General features: G+C 44.5%; 2 protein-coding genes across 6 annotated transcripts in view; one reads left to right on the forward strand and one right to left on the reverse strand.

Moving 5' to 3' along the window:
- Positions 1-680: 680 nt before the first annotated feature.
- Positions 681-7,010, reverse strand: RPS24 (ribosomal protein S24). Of its 4 annotated transcripts, XM_078434457.2 has the most exons (6): positions 6,909-7,007; positions 5,375-5,440; positions 5,076-5,285; positions 4,053-4,163; positions 1,147-1,168; positions 681-759 (listed from the first exon to the last, which is right to left on the reverse strand). In XM_078434457.2, exons 1-5 carry the CDS (start codon positions 6,909-6,911, stop codon positions 1,166-1,168), a joined length of 393 nt encoding a protein of 130 aa, XP_078290583.1. In that variant the 5' UTR covers positions 6,912-7,007; the 3' UTR covers positions 681-759; positions 1,147-1,165. The 4 variants fall into 4 exon arrangements, with proteins under 4 accessions (XP_078290583.1, XP_078290582.1, XP_081646645.1 ...); XM_078434456.2 differs by lacking the exon at positions 1,147-1,168 and having other exon boundaries at positions 6,909-7,008; XM_081790519.1 differs by lacking the exons at positions 681-759; positions 1,147-1,168; positions 6,909-7,007 and adding exons at positions 2,935-3,927; positions 6,798-6,819.
- Positions 7,011-8,663: 1,653 nt separating this feature from the next.
- Positions 8,664-14,800, forward strand: part of POLR3A (RNA polymerase III subunit A) — a 53,612-nt gene continuing 47,475 nt past the window's right edge. The window contains exons 1-5 of one of the 2 annotated variants that reach the window (XM_060642364.3): positions 8,664-8,996; positions 11,556-11,691; positions 11,923-12,060; positions 13,445-13,616; positions 13,864-14,018. In XM_060642364.3, coding sequence (XP_060498347.1) covers positions 8,953-8,996; positions 11,556-11,691; positions 11,923-12,060; positions 13,445-13,616; positions 13,864-14,018 — 645 coding nt within the window. In that variant the 5' untranslated portion in view covers positions 8,664-8,952. The remainder of the gene's footprint in view (positions 8,997-11,555; positions 11,692-11,922; positions 12,061-13,444; positions 13,617-13,863; positions 14,019-14,800) is intronic. The other variant, XM_060642365.3, reaches the window with a different exon arrangement.

The following is a 14,800-nucleotide window of genomic DNA, read 5'->3' on the forward strand; positions in this document are numbered from 1 at the left end:
AATCTCTCAAATGTACACAACTGACCAATCATCCAGAGCTCGAGTATTCAACCCTGATGCCTGAAAAAGACAAACTCAGAATCAACATCCAGCAAAGAAAAAGTAACACCACATAACCCTCCATATTTCACCAGAAGCACATACCATCAGATTTACCAAGCTATTACACACTACACCCAAATATTCATTACACTAGAGCCTCTCTCTGATTCCCCACTCACTTATCCCGTAAGCACAAACTTATAATGGACTAACAATGATTTTGGTGGATCCTACTGACTTCATGATAGATGATGAAAACATTTAGCAATCTAGTAATTTATAATCTAGTAATTTCCTGTCGAGGCCAGCAAATTTTTCAGTTAATTAAGAATAACGTCAGGTTCTAGGAAGACCAAAAAGGAATTCAGATTTCAAGTGTCTTTTTCAGAGACTGACCAACTAGACTGATGGCAAGTATTCACATGAGGCAAAACGGACTGGCCCTACCTACATGCTCCTGCTTTGCTAAGACTGTACACCCAACACCTTTGTGCCACGGAAAGGAACAACAGTCATGCCAAGTTTTCACTGAAAGCTTATGTGAACATGTGAATCCGGGCAGCAATCTAAATCTGCTCTAACAGCAAATTATCATAACACTTCCAGTAAACGTCAAATGTTTCAAACAACCAGACACATAAAAGTTCTTAGTTTATTAATCCTCTCATGAAAAATCTGCACAAACGCCAGATAGTCCCTGAAGCATCTTTACTCCTTCTGTGGAACAAAGAAAAAGAAAAATTTAGTTAGTTAACCACCTTTAAAAACCTGAAAATTAAAGTTCAAACCCTTCAACAAACTCCAAACTTAATGACGCTCATGCAGAAAAAGTATTAGTAACCTAGAATATTAACTTGGTGATAACACAAGGGAAGCATCAAGAAATAAAACTTGCAAGCATTCAAGTCAGAAATGAAATAAAAAAGCAGTTAAATACTACTAGGTTTTAAAAACAAAACCATATAATTATCAGTATTTAAAAGTCTACAGTTCTTGAGAGAATTTGTAAGTGGACTTCTAAAACCATTTCACATGCTCTATAGTTTTAAATTACCATTATCAGTAAACAAGTCTAATGATCTACATGAAAAGCTTAAATTATACCTGTTGTCCAATCTCCAGCTCACTGAATCAGTGGCAGGGAAGGGAGAAAGGAGGGAAGAAGGAAAAGAAACATTTCATTAATAGTCCCTTTTCAAACTCCAAAATAATCTGCATTTACATGCATGCAATCAGACACCTTAAAAATGACTGTTTGCTTTGTAAGTGTATACCAAACACTCTTCAGACACTCAGTGATTTTATTCCCCCCCATTCTGAGAATACCTCGCATGATTACCACCGTTCTTATGTAAACAAAGTGGCACGAGGACTTCACAATGAAGAGATCATGCCAACGGCAGTGCCAACCCAAGCTGCCACCGCCTACATATACATGAAGTACACATGCCTGACCCTTATCCTTCCTGCTCTGCTCAGCAACATCATGCTGGGCACACAAGCACCATCAACAGACCTGGGAAGCATCCCACACAAGAATCTAAATTAATTTAGCCTCAGAGAGAACTAACTCTAAATGATCAAGCAAGCCTAAAACCTGTCTCAGTTCAATACTTTAAACGTCACTGTTTACAGCCACTGAAAGCAGTACAACTTAGTTTTTAAAAAGGCAAAACTCAGTCGATGAAAAGGCTTCAAATGCTCTTCAAAAGCGAGACTATTTATTCCTTCATTTAAAACAACTCTATCGTGATCTCCCAGTCTGTGAGTTCAAGCCTCTCGTTGGGCTCTGTGCTGAAGGCTCAGAGCCTGCTGCTCACCCTCTATCCCTCTCAAAAATAAATGAAACGTTAAAAAAAAAAAAAAAAAAAACTATCGTACCCAAAAGCTAAGAGCAAATACCAATTTCAACATCCAAACAAAAACAAAAGTTAACATCAGTATGCCTGGCCATTTTGAGTCAAATACACGTGCATATTTACGCATTCATCTCCCAGCCAGGTTTTCAGAGCTATGCTAGTGAAAGGCACCAGTGCAACCTGAAGTATGGACAGTGATGCTCAGGTCCACAGAGGTAGCCCCTCCACACACGTCACCGTCAAGCACTAACACACAGGTCTCAAAGGCTGAATGAAGACAAGAACGGGTTAAATGTCCTTTGGTCTAGATCAGTCCACTGACTGAATCTTTTTGCAACCTCTGGGACTTCCGTTGACAGGTATAAGCCTCACAAACAGGGAGCAGTTCTAAGCAGCAAGTAGTTCCTCTGGCAGTTCATCCATTACTAGAACTCCACGGCTGGGAAGACAATGTGATTAGAGAGGTGGGCAGGCATAACACATTCACTGCCTGGCAGGGAGTCATCGCTAGAGGAAGCACAAAGGGACAGTGACTACAGTGTTTCAAAACCCTACTACCCTCCAACCCAGTCTTAGCCCACTTCACATGCTATGGATTGGGGCTGCTCAAATGCACAAAAATGGTTAACATGGGGTAGTGAACTACTGTGACCAGATAGTTATGGAAAAAGCGTATTTGTCGAAAACCTTGGTGTGAATATACAATTACCTTGGAATTTTTTCAATTAAAAGAAAAATGGACAGCAGATGGAAAATCAGAGGTCAATAAAAAGCGATGTATGGGCTCCTGGGTGGCTCACTCGGGTTAAGCCTCCAACTCTTGATTTCAGCTTAGGTCATGATCGCACCATCATGACATACAGCCCCGCATTGACAGTATGGAGCCTGTCTGGGATTCCCTCTGCCTGTCTCTCCACCCTTCCCTCCCTTGCGCTCTCTCAAAATAAATAAACTTTAAAAACTTTAAAAAAAAAAAAAAAAAAGAAAAGAAAAGAAAAGAAAAGAAAAAGCAATAGAATGGTACAAGGCCATTCTATTGAGCAAATGCTTCCTGGACAGATGCTTTGCCAGATTTCCTAGACTAGAGCTGCCAATGAAATCAACCAGTCCCAGGGTCCCTAAGGGAAAGACCGTTGATAAAAAAAATGAAAGAACCCTTCCCAAAGCCTGTATCAACCAAAGCCATTTCCTGGGTATGTAACTGGGGCACAGCATTTCCCAGTACAAATTAAAAGGTGCCTACTTGGTAGAGTACCCACCTTCCTCCACCAGGTCACTTCGCAACATAACATGCATTTGAGTTTCCAAAATAAACGAGATTAAAAGTTTTTCTCCTTTGCTCATAATCTACCATTTTAAAACATAGCATTTCAATTATAAAACACCATACTACAGAAAACTCTTGTTGTCCAAAAGCCAACATGCAAAGCATCAAAGCAAACTCCGTGAAGGTGATGCATCCCCACACCGTGCTCACAATCTCAGTACCTGCTAGACACTTCATTTCTGATGAACAAGAAATCCAAGAAAGTAGAGGGAAAAGGCAAAAAAAAAAAAAAAAAAGTTCACAGAACACTTGATTATTTGTTAATTTAACAACCCAGCACCTTAATTCCATTCAACTATTATTTACAGTTAGCTAGCAAAGCTGGTAAAAAGCTGCTTATCATTAAAATCACTTCAGTCTTGGCTAACTGGAGAGGAAGCAATTGAGATCTCTCAGCTGCCTCTCCAGCATGCCAGGAGAACATGGGCCACATTGATTCAACAGCTTCTTAAACCAGTTATCCGTTTTAAGCAAATAAATTTAATCTCCGGGAACCAGACATACTTCCCCATTAACAGTCTAAACCAATTAGCAGTAAAATGGGAAACTTTTCCGGATAGGGCTCGCAAGAGGCCCACCAAGATGACTGAACCGATGTGGCCCGCGTTGTGCTAATCTGTGAGCTGACAAAGGGTGGGCAAAGCTACTCTAGTGAGGTTAAGATACTACATCGTGTAGCGTCTCAAAACACGTTACCTTCTGTAATCCAGAAGAAGTGGGAAAAGAGAAAACATTAAAAAAGGTTATTAAGAAAACAAATCCCTCCTTTCTAGAAACTAAAGACCTGCAACTGACATTTCTGTATTCTCCTTGATGAACAATACCTTTTTGCCAGCACCAACATTAGCTTTTGCAGTTCCCCTGACTTTCTTCATTCGGTTCTTGCGTTCCTTCCGCTGTTTTCTCGACGTCTTTTTCTTCTCATACAAGCCATGCTGAAGGAGAAAGGAGTACCTCATAAGTGACTGGCAACATCAACTCAGCATTAACTAATCTGGTAAGGACCATGACCAAGCCAGACAGCTCAAGAAATGCAGCTTCCCAAAATCAATCCTTCTTCAAGTACATTTAAAAATACTTGTTTGTGCTAGTACCTGGTCATCAAATTAAGAGACACGTACATGTACAAATCAATGGCACAGGAATCAGACGTGCTCTCAATGCCCCACGTCACTCTGCCGTTCCTGCTGCCTGAAGACTGCTTCCAACCAACCTTCACATGGACCTCAGCTTCAACGTCACCTGCTCAGCAAGGCCTCCCAGACCACCCAATCAAAGAGTGCAGCATCCATCTACCACATCATGTTTTACCTCACCTGTGTTCTACTTATCTGATGGCAGAGAAGGAGAAAGAGAAACAGAAGTACTTGAAAGTAACCGTCTGCGTACTAGTTTACGACCTAGAATCTAAGGGAGCTTCTCCGGCTCACTGCTGTAGTTCACTGTAGTGCTTGGCACCCACAAAATGGTCAAAAACCTTTCATGGTTCCTGGCTACCTGTGAGAACCAAATCCAAACTCAGACTTTAATATCAAGGATCTCAATTTGGTGCCAACCTTTCAAACTCATCCCCCTATTTCCAGCTCCTATCCTCACAATTATTACTTGCCCTTCTAAACCCATCTCCAATGCCATCTCTTCAAAAGCTGTCGACTCCATTACTGACACCCTATGCTCTTTCTTATCTGTACATCTGTCGGAGAACCTTCTCTCTTAACCCCATTAATGTTCAGATCTGTAGCTTGTCCTTCCCCAGACTGCTTGCTCTTGCTCATTCCCCTGCACCCACAGCACAATGCTGTTGAAATTCAGTCTTCAGTAGCTGTTGAACAAATGAGAACACCTACTCGTGCAAGTCTATGTTTGGGTTCATTTTTCTTTGCATAATCCAAGGAATCATAAATCATGCCAAAGCCAGTTGTCTTGCCACCTCCAAAATGGGTTCTGAATCCAAATACAAAGATGACATCTGGTGTGGTCTTGTACATTTTGGCTAGTTTTTCCCGAATTTCTGTCTTAGGTACTGTTGCCTTTCCGGGGTGAAGAACATCGATGACCTTAAAAGAAATAACAAATTTTAGCATTTATCATTACGAAATGCATTTTTTGAAACAAAACAACCAAACTGTGATGTGTCCTTCCTTACCATCTGTTTCCGCTGAAGTAGTCGGTTGGTCATGAACTTCCTGGTCCGGATAGTTACTGTGTCATTCTGGAAATATTACACACTAGTTAATGATACCACTCAACCTTTTCTTGATCCCGCTGTAATTTTCCAAGCTCTGGAACTGCCAAGGAGTAGCCACCAGCCATATGTGAATAATTTCTAAACATCATGACATTTAAGATGCAATTCCGAATCCCGCAGCTGCAAGAGCCACATTTCAAATGTTCAAGAACCACAGGAACCAGTGGTGGGAATGCTTCCATGAAAAGAAAAACAAATCCCAAGTGCCTAACTTCTAGGACACCTCTAACACACGTAAACGCAGTACCAAGAAAACCCACTCAACAGCTTTTTGGAAACTTACTTCTCTTTGCTACGGGAATCACTCTGGAGCAGTTTCTCTAACTCAACACCTCATTTTGGTCCTAATTCTGTGAGGTTTGTCCTATTTTAAGCTGTTTAGGAGCACCCATGGCCTCTAACCACTAGAGGCCAGTAGCACCCCCAACTCCCCAGTCATGATAAGAAAAAATGTCTCCAGATTTTGCAGACTGTACCCTTAAGTGTAAACAAACCCCAAAATCACCCTCACCCAAGAACCCATTCTCTGAACTAAAACTACTTCCACTTTAACAAAGGTTATAGTCTCAACTACGTTCCTAACATCCTGCACAAATCGGACACAAACACTGCACTCTGCAGGTCAACTACCCGTCTTGAATGGCCCACAAGAAATCCTACCCCCTTCTAAATGGCCCAACAGCTCTTACACAAGTGACCACCAAGGAAACGTGGGCATTCGGCATGTTTCCACTAAGTAAAAATTTTACAAAAAGAGAAGGGAGAGGCAACAATTGGTTGCTACGTTTAAATTTCAGTTTGCAAAGCCACACCAAAGTAAGTTCACTTCAATAGTACCCAACTCTTCAGAAGATCGGGGGGAAGGGGGGGTTGCAGAGGAGGTCGACTTAGAAATGGGTGCTGAACCTTTAAGACAGAGCTGACTAGTCATGACTTAGTCCACACTCTTTCCAGGCTTCCATGTCCAGGGCCTCGGTTTCCCCAGTGTGCAAGAAGTTCCATCCGGCTGACAATATTTTAGCTTACACGTGGAATCGGCTTCACTCGCCACAACTCGCCCGGGCGCCGCCAGTACCCGCTTCACCTCTAGAGCTGCCATCACTTGCAAACCGCCTATCGCAAACTGAGACCCCCGGTGAAATGAGTCTCACCCCACCCAGCCCAATCCACTAGGCTCCACGAAGGGGACAAACGCAGGAGACGCTCGCGCAGTCCCCAGGCCCTGGACCCTGAAACCCGGCGTGTCCGGGTCCGGCAGCGCAGCCCGGACTCCCCGCCGACGGCTCCGGGTCTCTAGGCAACCAGCCTCCGTCAGACACACCCAAAGAAAAGCGACGGGGCTTCAGGTGGCCATAGCGCAAAAGGCAGGACCCAGAGACGAAGGATGGCTCAGATACGCGACGGATGACTGCACGGGTCTAAGGAAACTCACCATGATGGCGGTCGAGCTTTAGGCAGCCAGGGAGGAAAAGAGAACCACTGACCGCGGGCCAATCATATCAATGCGCTCGGAAGGACCCCAGGAGGCGCCGGCGTGTGGGCGTGGCCCGAACCGTGAGGGCGGCCGCGCCAATGCCGGATTGAAAAAGGCTTAAGGTGAGCCAAGGATCTTCGGCCACACCCCCGGGATTTTGGACTGGCCAATCCAGAGGCGGAACAACTTGGGCCGACGGATTTACGCCTGCGTGGGTTCCCTTTCAGCTCAATTTACTGTCTTGAACTGCGCTTCCTTAAAGTTCCGATAAGCCGAATTATAGTTTAAATTGTCTCATTGCGAGTTAGAGGTTCGTAAAGATGCAAGACATCTTAGGAGATACTGTCAACCAGCCTCCTCATTTTATAGCGAGGAAAACTGCAGAAATCCTGACTCAAAACCTTTGTTGTGTCAAATATATAAAACTATTTTCGTTGATTGCTACGTATTGTTTTTCTGAGATTTTCCTGGTGATTTTGTAAATTAAAAACAAAAAAAACTCATTAATTAATTTGCTTTTTCTGAAAATCTTAGTCCTTAACAACAAAAAAAAGCTGTTTGATCCATAAATTCGTTTAGTTGTTTAAAGTAAAATGGTCATGCAAAAATAAAGAATATATGTACATGTTCAAAGAGACATTAGGAAAGAACTTTCCAAAGGTTAGAATGAACGAGAAAACCACAGTGCAGTCTTTGAGGACAACTTTCCTATATTTTTTAGAATAATAGTTAATATTCACCGAGTGATTGTTATATGCCTGTTACATTGTAATTACTTTCACCTTCATTTTGCCATTTGACCAACTAAGAAGTAGGGTACCTATTGCTGACCCCTTTTATAAAACGGGGAAACTAAGACACAAGGAGGCTAAATAGCGTTCCCAAAGTTATACAACTTTTAGGTGGTAGTACCCACGGAGGCACTGTGGTTCCAGAACGTTTGCTCTTAACCTCTCTATGACAAAATCACTCATCAAATCTTGTTAGTATAGTCTTGTTAGTATAGTATTGTCCACAATAAGTAAAGTAAAATCTGATTTGCTTTGCTTTTCGTCTGTTGCATTTGTGTTTTGCTAGTAAGAATCCATGGAGTCTAACGTACCTTCTTACAATTCAAAGGTGTTAAACCACTTCATTGGATTCGGTTTAGAGTTCCCCACAAATCGTAAAGACATTTTTGGCTCTGTAGCACTGAATCCTATGGTAGTATGGTTTCCTTGGTAGTGTCATGTGCTTAGATATCACACTAGGATCACCTCCCACAGGTTGTCACAGACTGGGTACGCAATTTATCTCCTGTATACATTAATGATTTTCACTTCGCAGTGTCCCCTCATCTTGTATCCCTAGCTCATCATGGCTAACTTTTCACAGATTTAAAGCTTCTGTTTTTGTAATCAATAACATGTTTAATTCATTTCTTTTTCAAAGTAACTTTGTAAACTGAAGGTGCACGCATGGCCGTGTTTTCTGACCTGTTTATTTCTTTCCGTGGTCGTACAGTTGGTACCTCTGTACCCTGGGCAGGTTCATTTTAAGCCTCCACCTTTACTTAAAAAGTTAGAGGATCTTAACTAAGATGTTGTTGATGACGATGACGACGATTTTCCTCTTTATGCAGTTTTTGTCTCCCTGACTGCCTGAAAGTCCTGAGGCAAAGCGTTGCAGTATCTCTGCAGGTGTCAGAAGACCTGGAGAAATGGACCGGAAATGGGCTTTTGGAAGATACAGCACAGGCCCTGGTGCAGTTTCAAAGAGGCGCCGCAAGATGGCAGTGCAGGGAGAAGGCGAAAAGCGGCGTGTCCGAAGCCTCTCTTGACTGACAGCCGCGCCGGCGAGTAGCGGAAGAGGAAGCGACCACGTGGGGCGCTCTACGGTGGCCGAGAGGATGCCGCTGCTCTTGTAGTAACGAGGCAAGAAGCACGGCCGGGAGGTGCAGGGAGCTACGTTTCTCTAATCTAGCTCCCCCGGTCTCGAGGAGGGTGCCCCGGCAGCCGTCACCATGGTGAAGGAGCAGTTCCGAGAGACAGATGTGGCCAAGAAAATGTAAGGAGGGGCAAGAATGGCCAAAGGACGGAGAAATGAGGGGCAGAGGGGCGCGAGGTCAGGGGTCCTGGGTCTCAAAGAGTCGGAGATGAGGGTCAGTTGGAAGGGGAGGGCCAGGAATCAGCGGAAGGTGGTGGGCAAAGCTCAGAAGTAATCAAGGTAGGTCAAAGAAATCGGTCAGGCAGAGGGCATTCCAGCACTCGGGGGACTGCAGGCCGGGGGTGGCCCCTGGGCTTTGGGAGGAGTAGGTGGGATGGGACGTGAGCCTTGGGCCTAAGCACGAGTCCTCTCGAGGTCAAACGATGACCCCTTTGTTTCAGCGAATCTTCTGCCACTGCAGCATGGGGGAGCAATCTGGGCCGGGGAGTGTGTCTAATTCACTGCAAAGCACCCAACACGGAGGCAACATTTGCTGACCAAAAGGTTGGAGTTACCAGCTGGAAAGCTCTACCACTGGGCTGTGGGTGGCAGTCTCAAAAATAAGGCTGCGCTTTTGGGTCTACTCCTTCAGAGCTTAGTTATCAGGCCATGACCTCTCCTTAATGCTTCCAGGGGGAAAATGAACCAGTTGTTCTTGCAACAGATGCTTACTGAGGAAGGTATGGTGTGCTAGACCCAGCCATAGGCTTTAGGGATGGGGCGTGAATAAGACCTTACTGCCTAGTCTAGTTGAAGAAGGTAGACAAGTGAACCTTGGCAAGTACAAGTGTAGGTATAGGGGTTCGGAGAGTATGTAATGAGAAAGCAGAAAAACGCCGGCCAGATAAGGAGCGCACTGGAGGGAGAAAGGGGTGATGAGAAGGACATGGGAGATCTGAAGCTGTGTTCCAGAGTCATCTGGCAGGCAGTAAGGAACCTTTGAAGCGTGTTAAGCAGGGAAGTGTCTCGATAAGAATTCTTCTTCTGGAAGATCTCTTGATTCTTGGGGAACAGAGTAAGAGAGAGACCTTGGAGGCCACTGCAGGGGGTCCAGGCAGGGGTAATGATGGTCTGCATGAGGGTGGTAGAGTCATTGGAGAGAAGTGGATTTTAGAGGAGTTTGGGATATAAAATTAACAGGATTGTTAGGGATGAGGGAAGGGAGAAATGAGATTGAAATACAGAATTTCTTGCTTGGGCAGCTGTGTGGATGGCTGCCATTCAAGGGGAACAAGTATCTTACTTGGAAGAATCCATATTTCCCTGGCCCCTCATGCCCACCCCAAACCCCATCTATATTCAGATGTAATCTGTTCTCACAAAGCAGGCTGGCAGACTCTGTTAAGATGCAAATTAGGTATCTGAGACTTCCATTTAAAACCTTCTAACAGCTCTCTTTTGCACTAACATTTAAATTCTCTACCAGAGTTCCCAAGCCCAACCTGACCTGAGCCCTGTACACCTCACTGATTTCGTCCTGTACCATTAGTTTTCTGTGCTCCATCATACTGGCTTGGTTCATTTGGTTCTTGAATGCCACACTTGTGCTGGCTCTGGGACCTTTGCCCTAGTTGTTCTCTACTAAAAATGCCGGACCTCTGTCTTGTTTTACGGCTGTCTCCCTCTTACTCAGAATTCAGCTTAAATGTCAACTTTACAGAGGCTTTCTGACCCCATAACATAGTTTTCTTAGACTCTGTCTACCACTTCATATCATTTTCAATCTCTGCATCTATTCACTTTTGTGTCTGTATTTGCTTGTCTCTCTTGCCCACCCTGAACCGTGAGTCCCATGTTGGCAGGGTCCTTGTCTGTGTCCTCTAATATGGATCTTCAGCTTGGCACATAGTAAATCCCCGGTTTGTTGGTCAGATGGTTGAAGGAAAAGATTTGGGAAAGAAAGTTCTGGGTTCTGTTTTAGATGTGTTGAGTTTGAGGTGCCTGTACGGCTATGCAGAAGAGGTGTCTATTACCGTCTCCAGCCGAGTAGTAGTAGCTGGTCTATAGGAGATTAGACAGACATTAACAGGTACTCCAGTGACACAGTCACTCAAGAGGGATGTGTAGAATAAAAAGGAGTTGTATTGCATCCCTAGGTGAGGAGAGATAATACCTAGGGATGGTAGTAGAAAAAACAACTACAAAAGAGACTTAAGAAGGAACAGGTGGCATGGGGCCAAGGCATTCAAAGAGTATGTGGTGTCACCAAGGCTGTGAGAAGAAAATATTTCAAGATAAGGGGGAGAGGGAGTTAACATCCAGCACTGCAGAGCAGGAAAATAAGAACATTCTCCTAGAATTTAGCAGCAAGCAATCATTCACTTGATAGTAAGAATGGAAATTATTTCAGTAGGACGAAGGGATGCTTACCAAGGAAAAATGGGAGAGATTTGAATATATTTAATAATAGCACAGCGAGCCTACAGACAGTTGGAAGGATAAGGTTGGTTGTGGTGGCTCACTGTGTAATAGCCGCTTTTGGTAAGCGGTTTTGATGTAATTTCTCCCCTCTCTCATTTTTAATTAAGTAAGCTCTACGCACTACATTGGATTTCCACTTGCGATCCCAAGATCAAGAGTCTCGGTGCCCTACCAACTGAGCCAGGCAGGCACCCCAGCTCCCGTCTCTTTTTATTCCAGAAGCCACATCTGTTTTGGAATGAAGTCACCTGAGGAGATGCGCCAGCAGGCGCACATCCAGGTTGTGAGTAAGAACCTGTATAGCCAGGACAACAACCACGCCCCCTTGCTGTATGGTGTGCTTGACCATAGGATGGTAAGGTCCCAACCCTTCCCGCTTCTGTGCGTTTTGACTTGCCAGATTGGAAGAGGCAAGAGCTTCTCTCCATCTCCCCTGTTCCCCCTGCACATCTCAGGGTCTCCAGACCTCGGTCTGGAGGATTTGAATACACTGCACTTTCCCAAGCGATTTTGACTCTAGAGTCACCTGGTCCCTCTTTCCTGTGCAGTGGTCTCCATTAGCGATTGCGTGTGCTTTTTTCCAAAGGGTACAAGTGAGAAGGACCGTCCTTGTGAGACCTGTGGGAAGAACCTGGCTGACTGTCTGGGACACTACGGGTACATTGACTTGGAGTTGCCATGCTTTCACGTGGGCTACTTCAGAGCAGTTATAGGCATCTTACAGGTAGGCGCAGAGGTGTCCGTTTTCAGGGTGTAAACTTAGGAACTACTGCTCAGGGACACTGGGAGTGAGCTTAGGAGCCGTGAGTGGTCAGGGGGACATCTGGGGAGGATTTTTTACATTACATAACGTAATACTGCATCTTACAAGAAGATGCATAAGGATTCTTTACTCTTGATTTTTCTTGAGTAGGAGGTAAGTACGTGTTGTAAAAAGTAATCATGGGCGCCTGGGTGGCTCAGTCAGTTAAGGGTCCAATTCTTGATCTCTGCTCAAGTCATGATCTGACGGTTCGTGGATTCAAACCCCACATCGGGCTCCGTGCTAACGGCACAGAGCCTGCTTGGAAATCTCACTCCACCTCCCTCTCTCTGCCCCTCCCCTGCTTGCTTTCTCTGTCTCTCTCTCAAACTAAACTTTTTTTTTTTTTTTTTAAACAAATAGCCTTTTTTCTTTTCTTTTTAACATTTATTTATTTTTTTTGAGACAGAGACAGAGCATGAACGGGGGAGGGGCAGAGAGAGAGGGAGACACAGAATCGGAAGCAAGCTCCAGGCTCTGAGCCATCAGCCCAGAGCCCAACGCGGGGCTGGAACTCGTGGACCGCGCGATTTTGACCTGAGCTGAAGTCGGACGCTTAACCAACTGAGCCACCCAGGCGCCCCTAAACTTTTTTTTTTTTTTTTTTTAATTTTTTTGGGGGCGCCTGGGTGGCTCGGTTGGTTAAGCGTCCGACTTCAGCTCAGGTCATGATCTCACAGTTCGTGGGTTTGGGCCCCGCGTCAGGCTCTGTGCTGACAGCTTGGAGCCTGTTTCGGATTCTGTGTCTCCCTCTCTCTGCCCCTCCCCTGTTCATGCTCTGTCTCTCTCTCTTTCAAAAATAAATAAACGTTAAAAAAAATTTTTTTTTTAAATAAAAAAAAATTTTTTTTAGCGTTTTACTTATTTTTGAGAGAGTATGAGTATGAGAGACACACAGTATGAGTGGGGGAGGGGCAGAGAGAAGGAGGAAGACACAGAACCCGAAGCAGGCTCCAGGCTCTGAGCTGTCATCACAGAGCCCGACGTGGGGCTTCAGCCCACGAACCATGAGACCATGACTTGAGCTGAAGTCAGACTCTTAACCAACTGAGCCACCTTAAAAAATAATAATAATCATGAATCAAGCAGTACAGAACAACACAAAATTTAAAAATCAGCAAAAATTCTACCAGGCAGCTCTGACTATAGGTAGCATTCTGGTGAACATCAGCCCCCTCTCTGTGCATATCTCCGGGCACATCGCTTAAAGTTTCCTGGGCAAGAGGTAGGGGTGACTTTTTTTTTTTTTCCTTCAAGAAAAGACTTTTTCATCTCTCATCCTTTCATCGGTTTTAATTTTTAAAAGATGATCTGTAAAACCTGCTGCCACATCATGCTGTCCCAGGAGGAGAAGAAGCAGTTTCTGGATTATCTGAAGAGACCCGGCCTGACCTACCTCCAGAAACGTGGCCTGAAGAAGAAAATCTCTGATAAGTGCCGGAAGAAAAACATCTGCCATTACTGCGGTGCTTTTAATGGTGAGGAGAACACATAAAAGGTTTGGTGATAGTCCTTTCCATTCACTCTGGTCCATTTAGCTTATTAGTTTTATGGAGTGTTGGGAGGTCAGGTTTTTTTCTTGCAAACTAGACATCAGAGCCTAGCAACTGATGCCCTGTTAGCCAAATGCATTTTCAGTGATTTCGTTAGCTAGACTGCAGCCTCAGGCCAACCTGAGCAAGTATCTCATTTTCCCAACCTTGGTAAATAAATTCTCTCTTACAGGTACTGTAAAGAAATGTGGATTACTGAAGATAATTCATGAGAAATACAAGACCAACAAAAAAGTGGTGGATCCTATTGTATCAAATTTCCTTCAGTCTTTTGAAACAGCCATCGAGCATAACAAAGAAGTAGAACCACTGCTGGGAAGGGCGCAGGTGAGCCTGAAATCACATGCCTGCCTCCCCCCCCCCCCCCCCCCCCCCCCGCATCACGCACCCATTCTTACCCCTCCCTCTCTGATAGACACGTCTTCTGAAATGAGAAGCTCCGTTAAGGTAGATCTCTAGGAATACTTCCATGAAAAGTGTTTATCTTACAGTGTGTTCAGTGTTGAATGTAGACTGATCATGTAACTAACACGCTTTTTTTTTTTTTTTTTTTTTTGGCATTTATTTATTTTTGAGAGACAGAGACCGCATGAGCAGGGGCGGGGCAGAGAGAGAGGGAGACACAGAATCCGAAGCAGGCTCCAGGCTCCGAGCTGTGAGCACAGAGCCTGACACGGGGCTCAAACCCACAAATTGTGAGATCGTGACCTGAGCCGAAGTCAGACACTCAACTAACACACTTTGAATTGTGCAGACGGCATGTCACAGTTGTATCATAAGAGATGGTGGCATCACAGCTATACAGAGCATAAACTGAGAGAGCCTGTGTCTCACATGGGTGAGATCTAAGAAATTGTAGGTAACTCCCGTTACTTTTCTTGGTACAGGCTTAACTAGTAGAACTTTATGAAGTATCCTGTTCTGCCTCACTTTGATTTCGATTAGTACTGAATTCACACAGTACCGTCCAGAATTGGCAGTATACAAAACTAACAAACCAGTTGAGTGGCTACTGAGTACCAAATTCTGTCAGTCATATGGGGAGTGTCAGGAACTGTAAGACAGTGGGTCTGTTGTCACTGACCCCACCGTTTAGATGTGTCACGAGC

Source organism: Panthera onca, chromosome D2 (genome assembly GCF_046562875.1).
Source record: "Panthera onca isolate mPanOnc1 chromosome D2, mPanOnc1 haplotype 2, whole genome shotgun sequence".
In the NCBI taxonomy this organism is placed as follows: Eukaryota; Metazoa; Chordata; class Mammalia; order Carnivora; family Felidae; genus Panthera; species Panthera onca.